The 22,094-nt window shown below is 42.7% G+C and overlaps 1 protein-coding gene across 1 annotated transcript in view; it reads right to left on the bottom strand.

Annotated features, from left to right (window-relative positions):
* The window catches only part of IFT81 (intraflagellar transport 81), a 219,388-nt gene that overhangs the window by 175,109 nt on the left and 22,185 nt on the right, over window positions 1-22,094 (bottom strand). Inside the window, exon 3 of the mRNA XM_073676298.1 lies at window positions 18,324-18,427. Within this exon, the coding sequence (XP_073532399.1) occupies window positions 18,324-18,427 (104 nt within the window). The remainder of the gene's footprint in view (window positions 1-18,323; window positions 18,428-22,094) is intronic.

Raw genomic sequence — 22,094 nt, 5'->3', positions numbered from 1 at the left:
ACAGGATTATTCTCAATATGTACTGCTATTATTAGCCCTATATAGGATTATTCTCAATTAGAAATGTAGTATCGTTTTTCAAATTCGCTCTGTCTCTTTCCTCATGTGCAGGCATTGCAGGACCTTGGGTATCCATGGTTATGACCACTGTGCCATGTTTGTAACATGTGTGTTATTTCTGTCTGCATTTGTTTTACACGTGTATATGCATTAGATTCCTATCTGTAGACCTGGATGTGTTGGGTCTCTTTGCTACTTCTCCTTACTCTATTATTTTAACTATTGTATTTAATAAAGATATATTTGTTTTGAATTTAAGCAGCTTCTGACTTCATTTTTTATTAGGATTTATTTGCTATTTGAAGTGCTGCATTGTAGAGGCCAGGTTTTCTTATTGGATTAGCTTATAAATTAAAAGTGAGAGCTGCACACATGCATAACTATTTCTTCCCATTACTTCTCCTCGTTATGGACATTCCAGGAAACTTTGTACAGCACTGTGGAGGTTATAAATATGTATCCCAGTGCTCAGCATTTTTGTCTTTATCATAAGTACCCTCAGATCTGATAGCACAGAGGACCTTTCAGAGATGCTTTATAAGTAAGCACAGCGCATACACAAAATATACTGCATATCTAATTAGACAATCACATATGCTATCTTGCATTTTAGGTTTACCATCGAATGAACATGTTCTTAACCATATTATACAAGCCGTCTATACGGGCATGTAAGTCATAGGAACCTGAATAAAATGATACCTTCATATCTGCAATCCGATGTTTTATTCCAGAGAAATCCATATTTTTCTTATATATAAATGAGCTGCTCGGGACTATGGGCCGGACACTGATCTGCTTGAGAATCAGCCTCCAGAGAAGAGCGGGCGTTACCAGTGTGATGTGTAATGGCTGCTCTCTGCTCTCCTCTCACTGCAGAGCTGTGTGTAATTATAACTGACACATCTTAAGGCTCCTCTCAGCTGCCATCTCACAGGCAGACAGGGTTGCAGTACAGTAGAGCTGTGAGAGCTGCAGCAAATGTGCTTTTAAGAAAACTAAGTTCAGTTCTACTGTATTGTGTTAGCAACATGTCTCACACCGGTAACACCCCCTTTTTATTACAAATAAGCTCTGGAGACAGATTCTCATGCAGATCAGCATTCAGCCCATAGATCTTAACAGCTCATTTACATATAATAAAGTGGAATTCTCTGGAATAAGACATCAGATCACAGATATCAAGGTATCACTTTATGCAGCTTCCTATGACCTGCATGCCCATATAGATGACTTAGGAGGGTTGATCCTACTGACAGATTCCTTTTAAAGGGGGTGTCCACTTTCAGGAAAATGGGCTCTAAACTGAGTAAAATACATAGAACAACAAACTCAGTAGGCACTCACCCTCTGTGGGTCCAGCGCTGGCTCCACACCACTGCTCTGGTCTTGGTGTTTTGAATACAGCGGTGCCGTCATGTCAATAGTGTACATCACGGTCTAGCCATTCACAGAGCTCACTGCTCGAACATGGAGGTTTACGACACACGATGAGCTCAGGGCCTTGCTGGCTAGAGCGGTGATGTGCACGGAGCTGAAAATCACGAGCAGTCCAATTTCAATATACAGGCACTAAGCTAAGTAACACGTGCTGTTGACATGACATCACCGCAGTAGTCAAAATGCTTTGTCCGGAGCAGCAGCGGGGACCAGGTGCTAAATCTAGGGAAGTACAGTACCTACTGTGTTGGGTAGTTTTCACAGTTTGGGGCCCACTTTACTAAAAGAGCACAACCCCTTTAAGGTACTCATAGCCATGAGATACACATCAGATGCTTGTCTATTCCTGTTGTAATCAGTGCCATTGGCTTACTATTGTAATTTGTATATAGGCCTTAAAGACTAACTGTAGGTTTAATTTTTATTTCATAAATTAATAGTACATTACACATTAAAATAAGAAACTTTGTAACATATCTTATCAGAGAAATCGGCTTTATTCTCTGCCAGGGATGATCATTCACTCACAATATTCTCAATTCACGGGTAAAATCTGTATTCTATGAAAGCAGATTTTTACATTACTGAGACAGTTGTCAGTTGTAACTGATGAGATTGTATGTAGGTGGGAGGGGGAGTTAGAAGCTATAGGCAGAGCCCCTCCCTCCTCCCATCTATATACTGTAGAATCTCATCAGTTACAACTGACAACTATCTCAGTAAAATGAATATCTGTATTCACTGAAAACAGATTTTACACAGGAATTGAGAATTTGGAGAATGAATGATGAGTCAAGGCGAAGAAAGATTTCTCTGATACGATATATTGCAAAGTTGCTTATTTTCATGTGTACTAGTAATTTCTTAAATAAAAATTAAAACGGCGATTACTCTTTAAGTCCTGAGTGAGAGCTTCTCTTTCTGACTTTCTTGGCTATTACTAACCAAACCCTAAAGGAAATCTAAACTAAAAGTTAACTAAACTCTTAAGGAAATCCATCAAATGATATAAGCACGGACTCGAAGAGAGACGGCACTTTCATCAATCAGATATCACACTCTGCTGGTTGACCTTTGAAACAACACATACACTTGATTTTAGGAGTTTGGTTTCTAGACTGGAACTGTGACAAGCAAATACATAATACAGGACAGCTAAGTTATAAAATATATTATACACATTCTTTATTACCGTGAAAGTAGCCTACCAATAGAAAATTATGCAAATTACCTCATTCATAACTTATCACCGTTTATAAATATTCAGCCAATTTCAATATAAACCTGTTAAACATTCTGGACAAACAGTGTGTAATGGGATATGAAGATGTGGAACAACTTGCAATAAGACACCGTTCCTACATCCTGGTATCTAGCGAGGAGTGCAGCAAATAACTCATGTATAACAGCCTAATGTCAAATGACCACAATTCCATGATTTTAAGATCATGCCTCTTTTTCGCTAATAATCTCTATCAGGCTGCGTGCTCACTATGCGTTTTTCAAGCGTTTTTGCCGCGGAATTTCCGCAGCGAAAACGCTTAAAAAACGCTTGGTAATACATGCCCCATGGTCTCCAATGATAATCTGCATATGCTGTGCACATGCTGCGGAAATTTCCGCTGCAGATTATCATTGCAGAAAAATACGCAGCATGTCCATTAATTTTGCAGACACGCAGCATAATCGCCGCCATTGACTTGCATTGGACCACGTGACATCCGCATCACTGCATCTGCACATGCAGATATCACATGGTTCAATGTGCAGATGGTACTCAGGTTTGGAGAAGAGGAGACTCTCATCCAGACTCGGGTACCATAGAACCTGTTAAAAAAAGAATTTAAAATAAAAAATAAAGATTATACTTACCTTCTAATGGCCCCCGGTCTCCTGTATGGGTCGTGGTGGTGTGAAAGGACCTGCCATGACATCAGTCATGTGACGGGTCACGTGACCGCTGACGTCAGCGGTCGCGTGACCTGTCACATGACTAAATGACGTCATGGCAGGTCCTTAAACACCACCGCGACCGATACAACACACCGGATGCAGCGGAGAAAACACCGGGGGCCATCGGAAGGTAAGTATAATCTTTATTTTTTTACCATTCTTATTCTTTTCTTTTTTTTAACTATTACTTGTTCACACTATATAAATCCATGCTGGTTGCATGGATTTATATAGTGTGACCAAGTTGTCAAGCACTTTTCCAAGTGATGCTAAAATCGCTTGGAAAAGCGCTTGATAACCCGCATGCAAAAACGCTTGATAAACGCTTCTACCTGGCAGGAAAAACGCATATAAAATCCGCATGCGTTTTTCCTGCCAGGGAGGAGCGGAAAAAATATGCAGCATTTCTGCATCATGGGCACTAAGGCTGTGAGCCCACGTAGCGTTTTTCAAGCGTTTATGCTGCGGAATTTCCGCAGCGGAAACGCTTGTGAAACGCTAGGTAATCCGCACCCCATGGTCCCCAAGGGGATTCCGCATGTTCTATGCACATGCTGCGGATTTTTCCGCAGCGTTTATGCTGCGTACAAAAATCCGCAGCATGTCATTTAATTTTGCGGAAGTGCAGCGGAACTCCCGCCATTGACTTGCATTGAGACGCACAGAAACCGCGACTGTACATTTTTACAAGCGGCTTCTATGCGTCTCTATGTGCGGATGGTACCCAGTTCTGGAGGAGAGGAGACTCTCATCCAGACCTGGGTACCACTGTACCTGTAAAAAAAGAATAAAATAACAAATAAAGTTTATACTCACCTGTCCGGCGTCTTCTCTCTGAATGCCAGCAGCGCTGAAGGACCTTCGGTGACGTCACAGTCATGTGACCGCAGGCCCTTCACCGCTCTGTCTCGCGATATGCCGGCAGCCGGGAACCAGACAGGAACGAGCGCTGCAGCCACGCCGGGGCCTCGGGGGTGAGTATAGCTTTATTTGTTTTAATTTTTACGGTTCACACTGTATAAATCCATGCTGTTTGCAGTGTGACCTAGTTGTCAAGCACTTTCCAAGTGATGCTATCGCCTGGAAAGTGCTTGTCAAACTGCATGCGGAAAAGCATGTGAATCCGCATGTATTCTGCTGGAAAAACGCATGCACAATCTGCATGCGTTTTTTTCTGCCAGGGAGATGCAGAAATGCTGCAGAAATTTTCTGCTTCATTTCTGCATCGTGGGCACATAGCCTAAGCCTGACAAACATATTCAAACGCATATTAACCTCTTTGCGACCGGACCAATTTTTTTTAAATCTAACCAGTGTCACTTTATGTAGTTATAACTCTGGAATGATTCAACATATCCCATTGATTTTGAGATTGCTTTTTAGTGACACATAATGCCTCATAATAATGGTAAACTTAGGTTGATGTTTTGCATTTATTTATAAAAAATATCAGAAGTTTGGCAAAACAAAAATAGCAATTTTCAAAAGTTGAATGATTATCCCTTTAATAGTCATACCACAAAAAAACAATAATAAATTAAATTTCCCTCATGCCTGTTTTATATCAGCTCCATTTGTAAAATGTTGTTTTATTCTTTTTATTAGCATTTTAGAAGGTTTAAAAATGTAGCAGTCATTTTTCAGCTTTTCAAGGAAATTTACAAAACTTATTTTTTTAGGGACCTGTTCAATTTTCAGGTAGTTCATTAACCATTCAGGTGCAGTTCAGGAATTAATGCAAAGAGGTATGACAGGAATGAAAAAGTTTATTTTTACCACCTAAACTTCTAAACGGGTCACTATAGCAGACAGACTCTTGGGCCGTTATTTGGCCAAGAACTGCCATGGCAAACATCAGGACTACACAATCAAGATCCACAGGGTGCCAATGGGGTTAAAGAGGAAGCCCCCACACTCTGTTAACTATTTAGATTGTGTAGTCACTATTGACAGCAGCATCTAAGGGGTTAAACAACCATGGTCGGTGCCAAAACTGATCACAGCTGATGCAGCAAGTTTTCAGCTATAGTGTACAGCTACAGTATTGTCACCTGTCAGAGGATGATAATCCGCATTGGAGGTGAGTATAGGTGTTATTATTTTACTTGAGGGAAGCACAGTAATTGAGAAGGGTTCTCTGAGTAGTGGACAACCCCTTTAACCCCTTAAGCCCCGCGGGTGGTTTGCACGTTAATGACCGGGCCAATTTTTACAATTCTGACCACTGTCACTTTATGAGGTAATTACTCTCGAACGCTTCAACGGATCCCCCTGATTCTGAGATTGTTTTTTCGTGACATATTGTACTTCATGATTGTGGAAAAATTTCTTCGATATCACTTGCGTTTATTTGTGAAAAAAACGGAAATTTGGCGAAAATTTTGAAAATTTTGCAATTTTCAAAATTTGAATTTTTAAGCCCTGAAATCAGAGCGATATGTCACACAAAAGAGTTAATAAATAACATTTCCCACATGTCTACTTTACATCAGCACAATTTTGGAACCAAAATTTTTTTTTGTTAGGGAGCTATAAGGGTTAAAAGTTGACCAGCGATTTCTCATTTTTCCAACAAAATTTACAAAACCATTTTTTTAGGGACCACATCACATTTGAAGTCACTTTGAGAGGTCTTTATGACAGAAAATACCCAAAAGTGACACCATTCTAAAAACTGCACCCCTCAAGGTGCTCAAAACCACATTCAAGAACTTTATTAACCCTTCAGGTGCTTCACAGGAATTTTTTGAATGTGGAAGAAAAAAATGAACATTTAACTTTTTTCACAAAAATGTTAATTTAGACCCAATTTTTTTTATTTTCACAGGGGTAACAAGAAAAAATGGACCCCAAAATTTGTTGTGCAATTTCCCCTGGGCACGCAGATACCCAATATTTGGGGAAAAAATACTGTTTGGGCGCACGGCAGGGCTCGGAAGGGAAGGAGCGCTATTTGACTTTTTGATTGTAAAATTTGCTTGAATAATTAGCGGACGCCATGTTGTGTTTGGAGAGCCCATGTGTGCCCAAACTTTGGAGCTCCCCCACAAGTGACCCCATTTTGGAAACTAGACCCCCCAAGGCACCTTTCTAGATGCATAGTGAGCACTTGGAACCCCCAGGTGCTTCACAAATTGATTCGTAACAATGAAAAAGTGAAAAAAAAAAACACTTTTTCATTTTTATGAATCAATTTGTGAAGCACCTGAGTGTTCCAAGTGCTCACAATGCATCTAGATAGGTGCCTTGGGGGGTCTAGTTTCCAAAATGGGGTCACTTGTGGGGGAGCTCCAATGTTTGGGCACACAGCGGCTCTCCAAACGCAACATGGTGTCGCTAACAATTTGAGCCGATTTTCCGTTAAATTTGTTAGAGGACACCATGTTGCATTTAGAGAGTCCCTGTGTGCCCAAACATTGGAGCTCCCCCACAAGTGACCCCATTTTGGAAACTAGACCCCCCAAGGCACCTATCTAGATGCATAGTGAGCACTTGGAACCCCCAGGTGCTTCACAAATTGATTCGTAACAATGAAAAAGTGAAAAAAAAAACACTTTTTCATTTGTATGAATCAATTTGTGAAGCACCTGAGGGTTCCAAGTGCTCACTATGCATCTAGATAGGTGCCTTGGGGGGTCTAGTTTCCAAAATGGGGTCACTTGTGGGGGAGCTCCAATATTTGGGCACACAGCGGCTCTCTAAATGCAACATGGTGTCCGCTAACAAATTTAACGCAAAATTGGCTCAAATTGTTAGCGACACCATGTTGCGTTTGGAGAGCTGCTGTGTGCCCAAACATTGGAGCTCCCCCACAAGTGACCCCATTTTGGAAACTAGACCCCCCAAGGCACCTATCTAGATGCATAGTGAGCACTTGGAACCCCCAGGTGCTTCACAAATTGATTCGTAACAATGAAAAAGTGAAAAAAAAAACACTTTGTCATTTTTATGAATCAATTTGTGAAGCACCTGGGGGTTCCAACTGCTCACTATGCATCTAGATAGGTGCCTTGGGGGGTCTAGTTTCCAAAATGGGGTCACTTGTGGGAGAGCTCCAATGTTTGGGCACACAGGGACTCTCTAAATGCAACATGGTATCCGCTAACAAATTGAATGGAAAATCGGCTCAAATTGTTAGCGGACACCACATTGCGTTTGGAGAGCTTCTCTGTGCCCAAACTTTGGAGCTCCCCCACAAGTGACCCCATTTTGGAAACTAGACCCCCCAAGGCACCTTTCTAGATGCATAGTGAGCACTTGGAACCCCCAGGTGCTTCACAAATTGATTCATAATAATGAAAAAGTGAAAAAAAAAACACTTTTTCATTTTTACGAATCAATTTGTGAAGCACCTAGGGGTTCCAAGTGCTCACTATGCATCTAGATAGGTGCCTTGGGGGGTCTAGTTTCCAAAATGGGGTCACTTGTGGGGGAGCTCCAATGTTTGGGCACACAGGGACTCTCTAAATGCAACATGGTATCCGCTAACAAATTGAATGGAAAATCGGCTCAAATTGTTAGCGGACGCCACATTGCGTTTGGAGAGCCCCTCTGTGCCCAAACTTTGGAGCTCCCCCACAAGTGACCCCATTTTGGAAACTAGACCCCCCAAGGCACCTTTCTAGATGCATAGTGAGCACTTGGAACCCCCAGGTGCTTCACAAATTGATTCGTAATAATGAAAAAGTGAAAAAAAAAACACTTTTTCATTTTTACGAATTAATTTGTGAAGCACCTAGGGGTTCCAAGTGCTCACTATGCATCTAGATAGGTGCCTTGGGGGGTCTAGTTTCCAAAATGGGGTCACTTGTGGAGGAGCTCCAATGTTTGGGCACACAGGGACTCTCCAAATGCAACATGATATCCGCTAACAATTTGAGCCGACAATTTGTTAGCGGATATCATGTTGCATTTGGAGAGTCCCTGTGTGCCCAAACATTGGAGCTCCCCCACAAGTGACCCCATTTTGGAAACTAGACCCCCCAAGGCACCTATCTAGATTCATAGTGAGCACTTGGAACCCCAGGTGCTTCACAAATTGATTCATAAAAATGAAAAAGTGTTTTTTTTTTCACTTTTTCATTTTTACGAATCAATTTGTGAAGCACCTGGGGGTTCCAAGTGCTCACTATGCATCTAGAAAGGTGCCTTGGGGGGTCTAGTTTCCAAAATGGGGTCACTTGTGGGGGAGCTCCAAAGTTTGGGCACAGAGGGGCTCTCCAAACGCAATGTGGTGTCCGCTAACAATTTGAGCCGATTTTCCATTTAATTTGTTAGCGGATACCATGTTGCATTTAGAGAGTCCCTGTGTGCCCAAACATTGGAGCTCCCCCACAAGTGACCCCATTTTGGAAACTAGACCCCCCAAGGCACCTATCTAGATTCATAGTGAGCACTTGGAACCCCAGGTGCTTCACAAATTGATTCATAAAAATGAAAAAGTGTTTTTTTTTTCACTTTTTCATTTTTACGAATCAATTTGTGAAGCACCTGGGGGTTCCAAGTGCTCACTATGCATCTAGAAAGGTGCCTTGGGGGGTCTAGTTTCCAAAATGGGGTCACTTGTGGGGGAGCTCCAAAGTTTGGGCACAGAGGGGCTCTCCAAACGCAATGTGGTGTCCGCTAACAATTTGAGCCGATTTTCCATTCAATTTGTTAGCGGACACCATGTCGCGTTTGGAGAGCCTGTGATGTGCCTAAACAGTGGAGCTCCCCCACAAGTGTCCCCATTTTGGAAACTATACCCCTCAAAGATTTTATTAAGGTGTATAGTGAACATTTTGAACCCAGAGGTACGGCACATTATTTGTTTACATTAGGTCATCATATTGAATAAGTTTTCATTATTCTTGAGCGCAAGTGCTCGCTACTTGAGTTTGCATCGGGTACTCAGGTATGCACCATGTACAGCGTGTGCTCGAGTGACATGCTCGAGTCCCTGCTCCGCATGTTTCACGGTTATTAGACACCCAAAAAAAAACATGCGGGGATCGCTCGTGCATGGCAGGCAATCCCCGTAAAGTTTTTTGGCCGCGAAGCATATGGGGCAGAGACTCGAGCATGTCACTCAAATACCCACGATACTAAATGCATACCAGAGCACCCGATGCAAACTCCAGTAGCGAGCACTTGCTCTCAACACTAGTCGCCATATCGTCATCTTTTTTTCTTACTTTTGAAAAAAATCCCAACCCCAGCCCTAGCCCCAGCACAACCCTAGCCCCAGCACAACCCTAGCCCCAGCACAACCCTAGCCCCAGCACAACCCTAGCCCCAAACCCAGCCCTAACCCTAGCCCAATCCTAACTCAAGAGTTTATTTTTGACGCCGTTCCTTGTGCGGTATAAGTGATTAGACGACTTTATTCTTCGGGTCGGTGTGATTACAGCAATGCCAGAATCATATGGGGTTTTTATGACTGACAGCTGTCACACACTAAAAGACGCATTTTTTGTAAAATCTAGTTTTTGCATCGCCATATTTTGAGAGCTATAATTTTTCCAAATTTTGGCAGACAGTCATGTGACGGCTCGTTTTTTGCGGGATGACTTGACGTTGTTATTGGTGCCATTTTCAGGCACGTGACATTTTTTGATCGCTTTCTATTCCGATTTTTGGGAGGCAGAATAAACAAAAACCAACAATTCAGGAATTGTTTTTTTTTTTTTTTTTTTATTCTGTTCCGCGTGTGGTAAAATTGATGAGGCAGCTTTACTCTTCGGGTCAGTACGTTTACAGCGGTACCACATTTGTATAATTTTTCTATGTTTTGGCGCTTATACACAATAAAAGCTATTTTATAGAAAAAAATATTTTTTAGTATCGCTTTATTCTGAGAGCTATAACTTTTTTATTTTTCGGCTGATGGAGCTATATGGCGGCTTGTTTTTTGCGGGACGAGATGACGTTTTCAGCGGTATCATTTTTATTTATATGCGTCTTTTTGATCGCGTGTTATTCCACTTTTTGTTTGGCGGTATGGTGATAAAGCATTGTTTTTTGCTTGGTTTTTTTTTTTTTTTTTTTTTTTACCGTGTTCACTGAAGGGGTTAACTAGTGGGACAGTTTTATAGGTCAGGTTGTTCCGGACGCGGCGATACCAAATATGTGTACTTTTATTGTTTTTTTTTTATTTTTTTTATAATAATATTTATTGATGGGTACATTATATTTTTATTTTTGGTGTATTATTTTTTTTATTTTTTTATAATATTTTTGCACATTTTTTTTTTTTTTTTTTTTTCCACTTTCACACAGTTTATACACTTTATTACTTTGTCCCACTCTGGGACTTTCACTTTTTTTTTTCTGATCGCCTGCATGGCACAGGAATGGAGCACCATCCCTATGCCATGAAGGCTGTCAGAAGTGCACAGTGTGAAGATTGCTTGGAGATGCACTGCGCATGTCCAAGCAATCTTCCTGCTCTCTGGTGACCCGGATGTTGTCATGACGACATCGGGTCGTCATGGCAACACCCGGGAAGCCTTTGCAGACTGCGCTGGAAGCCGGAAGAGGAGGTGAGTATCGGCGATCACCTCCCCTTGCCCCCGCAATGCCGCGATCGACTTCGATCGACTTCGATCGCAGCATCGCGGGGGTTAATGTGCTGGGAGCGGTGCGTGACCGCTCCCTGCACATAGTACCGGGTGTCAGCTATGACAATCAGCTGACACCCGGCGGCGATCGCGCCCGCACAGCCTGTGTGCGCGCGCGATCGCCATGACGTACTAATACGGGTCTGGCTCTTAAGTCCCAGGGCACAGACGCGTATTAGTACGTCAGATGTTATTAAGGGGTTAAACACATTTTATATTGAGTCACAAAACAAGCCAAGCCTGGAGCACCACTGCTACGCTGTGTTCTAAGTTACCAAATACATCAAAACAATGTGTCGCCAGAAAATGACCTATTGATAAGTTTTTATGTCAAATGTATGAAATTATCTTGCAATTTCCATACTGTCCACTAAGGACCGCTTTCCATTCTTCATGTGCTCTACACCGAGTACTATGCAGGTGTTTCTGTCTAAATCCCTAAAAACAATAAAATTAAGAAGGAAATAGCTACAGAGTCCTGAAAAAGCCATTTACTATCATGAGGCAGATGGTGCGCTACTTAGTACGCCGTAGGGTTTCTGTTCCGACAATGTCCGTATTTTTAAGTAGACACAAAAGTGAGGGGATCCCACCTCTTACCTTACCAGCATTTCCCACTGAACAACTGCTGGGTCCTGATGTGTTGCCATTGGAGACTAACAGGCTGCTTGTTAGCATATCATTGTAAATCAAAATACATGGCAATTCTTGTATCCAGTTTCTTAAGGGGTGTCAATTTATAAATACATAAATATACACATACACACGTTGTCAAAATTGTTGGTACCCCTCGTTTAATCATTTCTGTCCAGGCCTATTTCAGGAGTTTAATTTTTTTTTAAATTCTGTGGAAGCAGGGTTGAAAATGTCTGACTTTCATTTGTTCATTTTCATAGATTTTTAATTTATTATTACTTTTGTCAGATTCAAGTTATTTCTGTGACCATTGTGGGTTTTTCTTTCATTAAACAAGGGTACCAACAATTTTGACCACGTGTGTATATGGCCTCTTTAGTAAATTTGACGTTCCTGCAGTAGCCATTGTGTTCATTTGGTGTATTTTACTTCCAGAGATACTGGTATTTTTAATTTAATTAGGTTATCAATTCACAAAGTAACAGGGTGCGCAGGAATATCGTCTGTCACTTCTGAAATCGCTTTTCTGCAATCATAAAATGTCACTTTGTAATTGATTGGAGATGATAAGAAAATGACATTACATCATCAGTTTCTGAGAAGCTAATGGGTGTGTGACAACTTTCTGGACATCAAACATCACAGAAATATCCAGAGAAAAAGGAAAAAAGGAATAGATAAACATTAGCTTATTTCTGCAATGTGACAAAAGTTGCGGAAAACTGAAAAAGGTCGCAAATGATTGAACAAATAAAGAATGCAACAAAATTTGCAACTTTTTTACCAAATAATTCTGCCACCTATCTCTTAGTAGACCCCCAGATATTTTAAAATTGTAATATTCAGTAATCTAACCCAGAAGTTTCCAATCAGATGATTTTGTGGCCCTGATCAGAGGTTTTTACAGAACACAGTGGCAAGACCAGACTCTTGCAATTTGTTAGGCAAATTTATTTAAGCCTGCAAAGAGCCTTTGCAAAAAATAGTACTTAACAAAAATATTAGATAGCTTTACCCTCCCTTACACCAACATGCTTAGAGGTAGGAAAGCATGAGGGGTTCCCCATGATGGAAACATTTTTGAGGTCTTCCCTTACAGTGATAAGGTTACAAACAACAGATTTAACTGATCAAACTAAACTGTTGTTTAAAGGTAACCTGTCACATGAAAAAACTCTATTAACCTGCAGATATGGGGTTAATCTGCATGTTAATAGCGTTCTGAATCTGCCCGGCGCCCGCACTTTGTGCCCCGATGCTGGGAGGAAATTAACTTTATTTTTCCCGGCAGGCACGCTCTTTCAGTGATGGGAGTGGCACCGGCCCAGGTTCAGTCACCGATCTCTATATAGAAAGCATATAGAGGTTGCAGCCACCCTGAACATTCGCTGGTGCCACCCCTGTGACTTACACCCGAACACTACCAGGGGGAATAAAGTTCTCAAAGTACAGGCGCCGGTTACACTAACTAAAGCTCAAAAAAAAAAAAATACTACAGCTCAGTGAGCAAAATCGCAACAAAAACTTACTTTTAAAAAAATGTTGAGGTTCTTTTTACCCACTAAAATAATAACCAAAAAGCTATACCATTCGGTATCGTCATACTGACCTGAAGAATCATGTTGTCTGGTCATTTTCACCACACAATGGACATAGCAAAAAACTAAGCCAACAAATGGAGGAATTTTATAGTATATTATATTGTAAAATTGACAGTGTCATTCAAAACTATAACTCATCCTGCAAAAAAGCCCTCCTACGGCTATATTGAGTGAAAAATAAAAATAAAAATGTGAAAGAAAGAGTTGGAAAAAACGAAATCATAAGAACGAAAATCGGTTGCTTCCTTAGAAATCTGTCAGTAGGATCAATTCTCCTAAGCCGTCTATATGGGCATGTGGGTTATAGGAAGCTGAATAAAATTACATCTTATTTCAGAGACATCCACGTTTTTCTTATATGTAAATGAGCTATTAAGATCTATGGGCAGGACATACCGTATTTTTCGGACTATAAGATGCACTTTTTTCCCCAAAAATTTTGGAGGAAAGTGAGGGGTGCGTCTTATAGTCCGAATACTATATACATGGCTGTGCGTGGTGGTGGGTGTGGGGGAGCGGCAGCGGGGGATCAGCTTGGCACAGGAGGCAGCAGCCGCCTGTAGCAGCCTACCCTGTGCCCGCTACTAAAGAAAATGAATATTCCCTGCTCCCCACGCCCATGGGCGTGGAGAGTAATGAATATTCATTTGTCTTAATAGCCGGCCCACTGGAGCCGCAGCGCGGCTCCTGATGCCGCTCTGCGGTATGTGTGCCCGCTATAAAAGCTCATGAATATTCCCTACAACCCACTCCCATGGGTTGTAGTGAATATCCATGGTCTTTAATAACAGGCACACTGACCGCAGAGCGGCAGCAGGAGCCGCGCTGCGGTACAGTGTGACGGCTATTGAACAGACTGAATGGTCACTGCTCCCCACGCACAGAGTCCCGGCGTGGGGAGCAGTGACTATTCCAGCACAGCATCTCAAACTGTGTGAGGGCGCATGGTAGGGACGCCATGCGCGGCTCACACAGTGAGAGTGTCGGCAGCAGAGCAGGACAGCGCTGGAGGAGAGAGGAGGCGAGTATGATTGTTTATTATTTTTTGTGTGCAGCGTAATGGTGGCTCAGAAGGTGCCATGCATACCAGGATGGGGGCTCAAGGGGTGCCATTTATAGCAGGATGGGGGATAAAGGGGTGCCATTTATACCAGGATGGGGGATAAAGGGGTGCCATTTATACCAGGATTGGGGATAAAGGTGTGCCATGCATACCAGGAAGGTGGCTCACAGGGTGCCATGCATACCAGGAAGGGGGCTCAGAGGGTGCCATGAATACCAGGATGGAGGCTCAAGGGGTGCCATGCATACCAGGATGGGGGCTCAAGGGGTGCCATGCATACCAGGATGGTGGTTCAAGGGGTGCCATGCACACCAGGATGGGGGCTCAAGGGGAGCCATGCATACCAGGATGGGGGATCAAGGGATGCCATGCATACCATGATGGGGTATCAAGGGGTGCCATGCATACCATGATGGGGTATCAAGGGGTGCCATGCATACCAGGATGGGGGATAAAGGGGTGCCATGCATACCAGGATGGGGGATAAAGGGGTGCCATGCATGCCAGGAAGGGGGCTCAGAGTGTGCCATGCATACCAGGATGGGGGGGCTCAAGGGGTGCCATGCATACCAGGATGGGGGCTCAAGGGGTGCCATGCATACCATGATGGGGAATCAAGGGGTGTCATGAATACCAAGATGGGGTATAAAGGGGTGTCATGAATACCAAGATGGGGTATAAAGGGGTGTCATGAATACCAAGATGGGGTATAAAGGGGTGCCATGCATACCAGGATGGGGAATCAAGGGGTGCCATGAATACCAGGAAGGGGGATCAAGGGGTGCTATGCATACCAGGAAGGGGGATCAAGGGGTGCTATGTATACCAGGATGGGGGATAAAGGGGTGCCATGCATACCGGGATGGGGGATCAAGGGGTCCCATGAATACCAGGATGGGGGATAAAGGGCTTGCCATAAATACCAGGATGGGGATCAAGGGGTGCCATGAATACCAGGGATGGGGGATCAAGGGGTGCCATGCATACCTGGATGGTGGATCAAGGGGTGCCATGCATACCAGGATGGGGGATCAAGGGGTGCCATGAATACTAAGATGGGGATCAGGGGGTGTCATGAATACCAGGATGGGGGATCAAGGGGTGCCATGCATACCAGGATGGGGGATCAAGGGGTGCCATCAATACTAGAATGGGGATCAGGCGGTGCTATGCATACCAGGAAGGGGGATCAAGGGGTGCCATGCATACCAGAGAGGGGGATCAAGGGGTACCATGCATACCAGGATGGGGATGGGGGCCACGTATATCAGGAAGGAGGGGCCATATATACTAGGATGGAGGATATTAACAGAATTGGGGGACATTACCCCAATACCAGTGTCAGAAGCAGACCCCCTTCCCCATAACAGGGCATCATGACCACATTTTTTGCTTACATTTTTTTCCCCTATTTTCTTCCTCTAAAACCTAGGTGTGTCTTATGGTCCGGTGCGTCTTATAGCCCGAAAAATACGGTAGATCTCCCTAAAAATCTGCCTTCATAGCTTATTTTAAATTATAGGGGGCATTACCAGTGTGGGACATGCAGATCAGGAAAGCAGAATGTCAGTCATTACATGTCTCACACTCGTAACGCCCCCTTTCATTTAAAATAATCTCTGGAGGCAGATTCTCGTGGAGATCTGTATCCAGCCCATAGATCTTAACAGCTCACTTACATATTAAGAAAAATATTGATTTCTCGGGAATAAGACATTGGATCGTAGATATCAATGTATCATTTTATTTAGCTTCCTATGACCTACATGCCCATACAGACGGCTTAGGAAGGTTGATCCTACTGACAGATTCCCTTTAAGGTGTGAAGGGCTCACTTGCAAGCGTTGTGGCCTTTTCAATGTTTACAGTGATCCATCTGTCTGAAATTTACTCGCTATTGAAGCTCTTTTTCCACTGAAGTGAATGTTGTGGAGGCAGACAGGGCCATGTAAACAATGAAGAGGCAGCAGCACTGTCAATAAAACAGCTGATTGCTGGGGGTGCAGTGAGTCGACCCTATCGATCTGATATTGATGACCTACGCTGAGGATCCTTGAAGTAGACCAGCCAGAACATTAAATAAGGATTACAAATAATGAAAAATGCCCTACTTCTGTATGAATACTTATAGTTGCAGGTTCAAAACTACCTGAAGATGGAATCAGATGACAACATACAGTACAGACCAAAAGTTTGGACACACCTTCTCATTTAAAGATTTTTCTGTATTTTCATGACTATGAAAATTGTACATTCACACTGAAGGCATCAAAACTATGAATTAACACATGTGGAATTATATGCTTAACAAAAAAGTGTGAAACAACTGAAAATATGTCTTATATTCTAGGTTCTTCAAAGTAGCCACCTTTTGCTTTGATGACTGCTTTGCACACTCTTGGCATTCTCTTGATGAGCTTCAAGAGGTAGTCACCGGAAATGGTTTTCACTTCACAGGTGTGCCCTGTCAGGTTTAATAAGTGGGATTTCTTGCCTTATGAATGGGGTTGGGACCATCAGTTGAGTTGTGCAGAAGTCTGGTGGATACACAGCTGATAGTCCTACAGAATTGACTGTTAGAATTTGTATTATGGCAAGAAAAAAGCAGCTAAGTAAAGAAAAACGAGTGGCCATCATTACTTTAAGAAATGAAGGTCAGTCAGTCCGAAAAATTGGGAAAACTTTGAAAGTGTCCCCAAGTGCAGTTGCAAAAACCATCAAGTGCTACAAAGAAACTGGCTCACATAAGGACCGCCCCAGGAAAGGAAGACCAAGAGTCACCTCTGCTTCTGAGGATAAGTTTATCCGAGTCACCAGCCTCAGAAATTGCAGGTTAACAGCAGCTCAGATTAGAGACCAGGTCAATGCCACACAGAGTTCTAGCAGCAAACCCATCTCTTCAACAACTGTTAAGAGGAGACTTTGTGCAGCAGGCCTTCATGGTAAAATAGCTGCTAGGAAACCACTGCTAAGGACAGGCAACAAGCAGAAGAGACAAGTTTGGGCTAAAGAACACAAGGAATGGACATTAGACCAGTGGAAATCTGTGCTTTGGTCTGATGAGTTCAAATTTGAGATCTTTGGTTCAAACCACCGTGTCTTTGTGCGACGCAGAAAAGGTGAACAGATGGACTCTACATGCCTGGTTCCCACCGTGAAGCATGGAGGAGGTGTGATTGTGTGGGGGTGCTTAGCTGGTGACACTGTTGGGGATTTATTCAAAATTGAAGGCATACTGAACCAGCATGGCTACCACAGCATCTTGCAGCAGCATGTTATTCCATCCAGTTTGCGTTTAGTTGGACCATCATTTATTTTTCAACAGGACAATGACCCCAAACACACCTCCAGGCTGTGTAAGGGCTATTTGACCAAGAAGGAGAGTGATGGGGTGCTACGCCAGATGACCTGGCCTCCACAGTCACCAGACCTGAACCCAATCGAGATGGTTTGGGGTGAGCCTGACCGCAGAGTGAAGGCAAAAGGGCCAACAAGTGCTAAGCATCTCTGGGAACTCCTTCAAGATTGTTGGAAGACCATTTCCGGTGACTACCTCTTGAAGCTCATCAAGAGAATGCCAAGAGTGTGCAAAGCAGTCATCAAAGCAAAAGGTGGCTACTTTGAAGAACCTAGAATATAAGACATATTTTCAGTTGTTTCACACTTTTCTGTTAAGTATATAATTCCACATGTGTTAATTCATAGTTTTGATGCCTTCAGTGTGAATGTACAATTTTCATAGTCATGAAAATACAGAAAAATCATTAAATGAGAAGGTGTGTCCAAACTTTTGGTCTGTACTGTATACCTTTTAATAAAGCTGATTCAAAAGGCAAAATACAATATCTACATCCTACATGTCAGAAATAGTAGCAGTTATATATGAATATAGGGGACAATGATATTTGGATTCACAAAAGTCTTTTTTTTAAAGTGGACAGCTTGCAAATTTTCATAATGATTGGTACCTACATGTCTCCCATGTTTCCTGGAGGTTTATATTTCAGGATACCTAAAATGCTCAACATCCTCTTAGCGGTTTGATCAGGCATTTCTTCACGAATGTCAAGGGAATGCTGCAAAAGCAATTAAAATAAAAGAAATAACATTCTAGTCTTAGAAACCTTACAATAAATGCATTAAGTAGGAGTTGTCTGGCATTAGGATACAAGTCTGCAGTCACACTATGCACGCTGTGAGGATTCTCTGGTACCAGCGGTATGTGATTTGAATACATGCGGTCACATGCCGACTAGAGGTGCGCAGCCTCGCTCAATGCTAGTGTAATGAGCAAGGCCAGCCATGTTTAGTCGAAATGTGTCCGGAAGTATGCAAATCGCATACTTACAGTCACATGACCGCCCACTCCCATCACCGGAGAATCCTCACAGCGCACAGTAAGTGCACTGTGAAGATTCACAAGTCACTTGCACCCTAAGGCCGGATAACCTCTTAAATCTCAAGTGGTTGTTATTATACTTTTCATTTGGTGCATGTACTTCTCCCTGTATGAGTTGCTATCTGATAACATCCATTTGAACTTAACATGTTAACTCACTAGATGCCAAATACTTTCGTTACTGATATCTCTGCAATGGTAAAGAGAAATAAAAAATATCAAAAATCCTTTATTCCGCTCCACAGCCACTATAACATTGTGAGTCCAGTTTAACATGTAAAATTTGATAAAAGGTCATTACTGATTCTTTTACTCATTGATGCTTCTCATATATATTAATTCATTGGAATCATGACATTGTCTATTTCATATGCTCATTATTTCTGGCTATCTATTACTATCTGGTGTTGTTCTTTCCTCTTGTTTGAGTCTTCATTGTGGACCTCATTTTTTATTCAATAATTTCATGTAGTTTTTTTTATTTTATATCAAATAATCAAATATATTATTTTTTATTAAATTTGTGGATATCATGACTTCATAGGTTTATACATGATAGTATAGTGGCATATTTGGTATTAGTTGGCTTCATACAATCAGCTCAAAATCAACACCAATCAACAGCAAATTGAGAACTTTTTCACATTGACATCACTGGAGAATGTCATCACTTTAGGTACTGAGTACAGGACAAGTAAAGAGTCTTTAATTCTACAGGGGCTTTTTTAGGCTTCTATGATTAGGAAAATGGATCTATACACGGAACTCTCATTTGCTCTAGAGCAGGGGTCTCAAACACGCGGCCCGCGGGCCGCATGCGGCCCTTCAGGCTGCTTCATGCGGCCCGCAGGCACCATAGACCCCGATCGCGGCCCGGTCCAGGAGCTGCCGGCAGCGGCGCTTCAGTTCAGTGTATTGCCACGCAGAGACCGGCTCTCTGCACAGCAATACCAGTGCCAGCCGCCGGCCTATCATGGGGACCAGGCTGGGGAGAGTCCTAAAACTTGGGGACCAGGCTGGGGAGAGTCCTAAAACATGGGGACCAGGCTGGGGAGAGTCCTAAAACATGGGGACCAGGCTGGGGAGAGTCCTAAAACATGGGGGACCAGGCTGGGGACAGTCCTAAAACATGGGGACCAGGCTGGGGACAGTCCTAAAACATGGGGGACCAGGCTGGGGACAGTCCTAAAACATGGGGGACCAGGCTGGGGACAGTCCTAAAACATGGGGACCAGGCTGGGGACAGTCCTAAAACATGGGGACCAGGCTGGGGACAGTCCTAAAACATGGGGGACCAGGCTGGGGACAGTCCTAAAACATGGGGACCAGGCTGGGGACAGTCCTAAAACATGGGGACCAGGCTGGGGACAGTCCTAAAACATGGGGACCAGGCTGGGGACAGTCCTAAAACATGCGGACCAGGCTGGGGACAGTCCTAAAACATGGGGACCAGGCTGGGGACAGTCCTAAAACATGGGGTCCAGGCTGGGGACACTACTACAAGAGGGGGACCAGGATGGGGACATTTCTAGATGATGGGGACATATCTACAATATGGGGACCGGTATGTGACATTACGACAATATGGGGCGCAGTATGGAATATTACGACAAGATGGGGACAAAGATGGGGGACATTACAAGATGCAGACTAGGGTGGGGCACATTACTACAAGATTTTGGCAGAAAAACTTCAAAATAAAGCAGGAAAAAATATTTTGCCACTAAAAATGCTGCTTTATATCTAAACTAAAGTAAACAAAAAAAGTGCATATTTTATTATCGCCACATCCATAACGACCCAAGCTATAAAAAAATAAAACCGCAAAAATGTTCAAAAGGTGTATAGAAAAAAAATGGTATCACTAAAAATGTCACTTTGTCCTGCAAAGAATGCGGCCCCCCAAATTAAATTTTTTTCCGTGTGCGGCCCATATACCCAGCCGAGTTTGAGACCCCTGCTCTAGAGCATACATGCCAAACTCTGGCCCGAGGGCCAAGTCTGACCCACAGGGTGATTATATTTGACCTGTGACACCATAACCGCCACCCCTATGTAGGTCCCATTATTCTGTATGGAGGACTATGTGGGGCCCATTGTTGTGTATGGAGGGACTATGTGGGCCCATTGTTGTGTATGGAGGACTATGTGGGGCCCATTGTTGTTTATGGAAGACTATGTGGGGCCCATTATTCTGTAAGGAGGATTATGTCAGGCCCATTTTACCGTATACTGGTTGGCCCGCAACTTTGTCCACATTTTTTTATTTTGGCCATCTGCGTGTTTGAGTTTGACATCCCTGCTCTAGAGGCACAATTGGATGGGTAGGCAGTAGGATAAGGAAGCACAATAGGGGAGCATTATAATAAGAAGGCACAATAAGGGTAGAGGGGTCATTATGGTAAGGAAGCACAATTGGGGCATTACTATAAGGGTGGCGGTATTACAATACAGAGGTACAAGGGGAAATTAGTATAAGGAGGCAAAAGAGGACACTATTATTATAATAAGCACAGGAACTATTATTATACAGCAAAGGGGCCATTTTTATTTTAAGTAGACATATAGAGCAGCATTATTATTATTATTATAATGAGGCACAGGGGAAACATTATTACTGTAGGGGGTTGTATAACTATAAACTGACACAGTATTATTATAAGGAGCCACAGGGCAAAGAGGAGGTATTTTTTCTATTTAGGGCACAGGTTATATCACTAAATGGTTTGTGTAGAGATGGGGGAATGTAAGGAGGGGGTTGGAAAAGGGATATGCAAAAGATGTCTGTGTTCTATTTTGCCGGGATGAGTTATGAATTGAAGAAGTGGTTATGGCGGTCTGGGCTGAATGAAAAAGAAAAGGGAAAGTGCATGACTGCAATCAGCAAGAACGTCAATGGTGATCAATGGATTATTCTGTGCAGTATTCACAAATATGGTCTTCAGAGCACTTGGTGTAGAACTGATATTACCATTACAATGTCACTGTATGGTGGTAATATCAGTTTTAGTACAGTAGATATTGTTAATGATCAGTATGTTGGTATTGTCACTACTGTATGCACTGGTAATATTTGGTTTTGATCTAGTGGTATTATTTGTCTCATATTACAGTGCTAATGGGAATATTGCTACACTGATGATTGTTAATGATCAGTATGTTGGCATGATCCTGTCACTGTGGTGGTATTATGTAATCATAGCATGGAGGTATTATTTACCCCTGTGTAACAGTATTATTGGAAATATTCATCTAGCAATAAATATTGATTTCCTCCAAAGTCAGGCAAAGCTATATTTGCAATAGACACCCCCATCTAGGGAACTTTTGTGCTTTCAAATGCC

This window comes from Phyllobates terribilis, unplaced genomic scaffold, assembly GCF_046119375.1.
Source record: "Phyllobates terribilis strain yellow unplaced genomic scaffold, ASM4611937v1 Scaffold_1__5_contigs__length_1240528914, whole genome shotgun sequence".
Classification (NCBI taxonomy): Eukaryota; Metazoa; Chordata; class Amphibia; order Anura; family Dendrobatidae; genus Phyllobates; species Phyllobates terribilis.
This window is presented reverse-complemented; position numbering and strand designations above follow the sequence as displayed.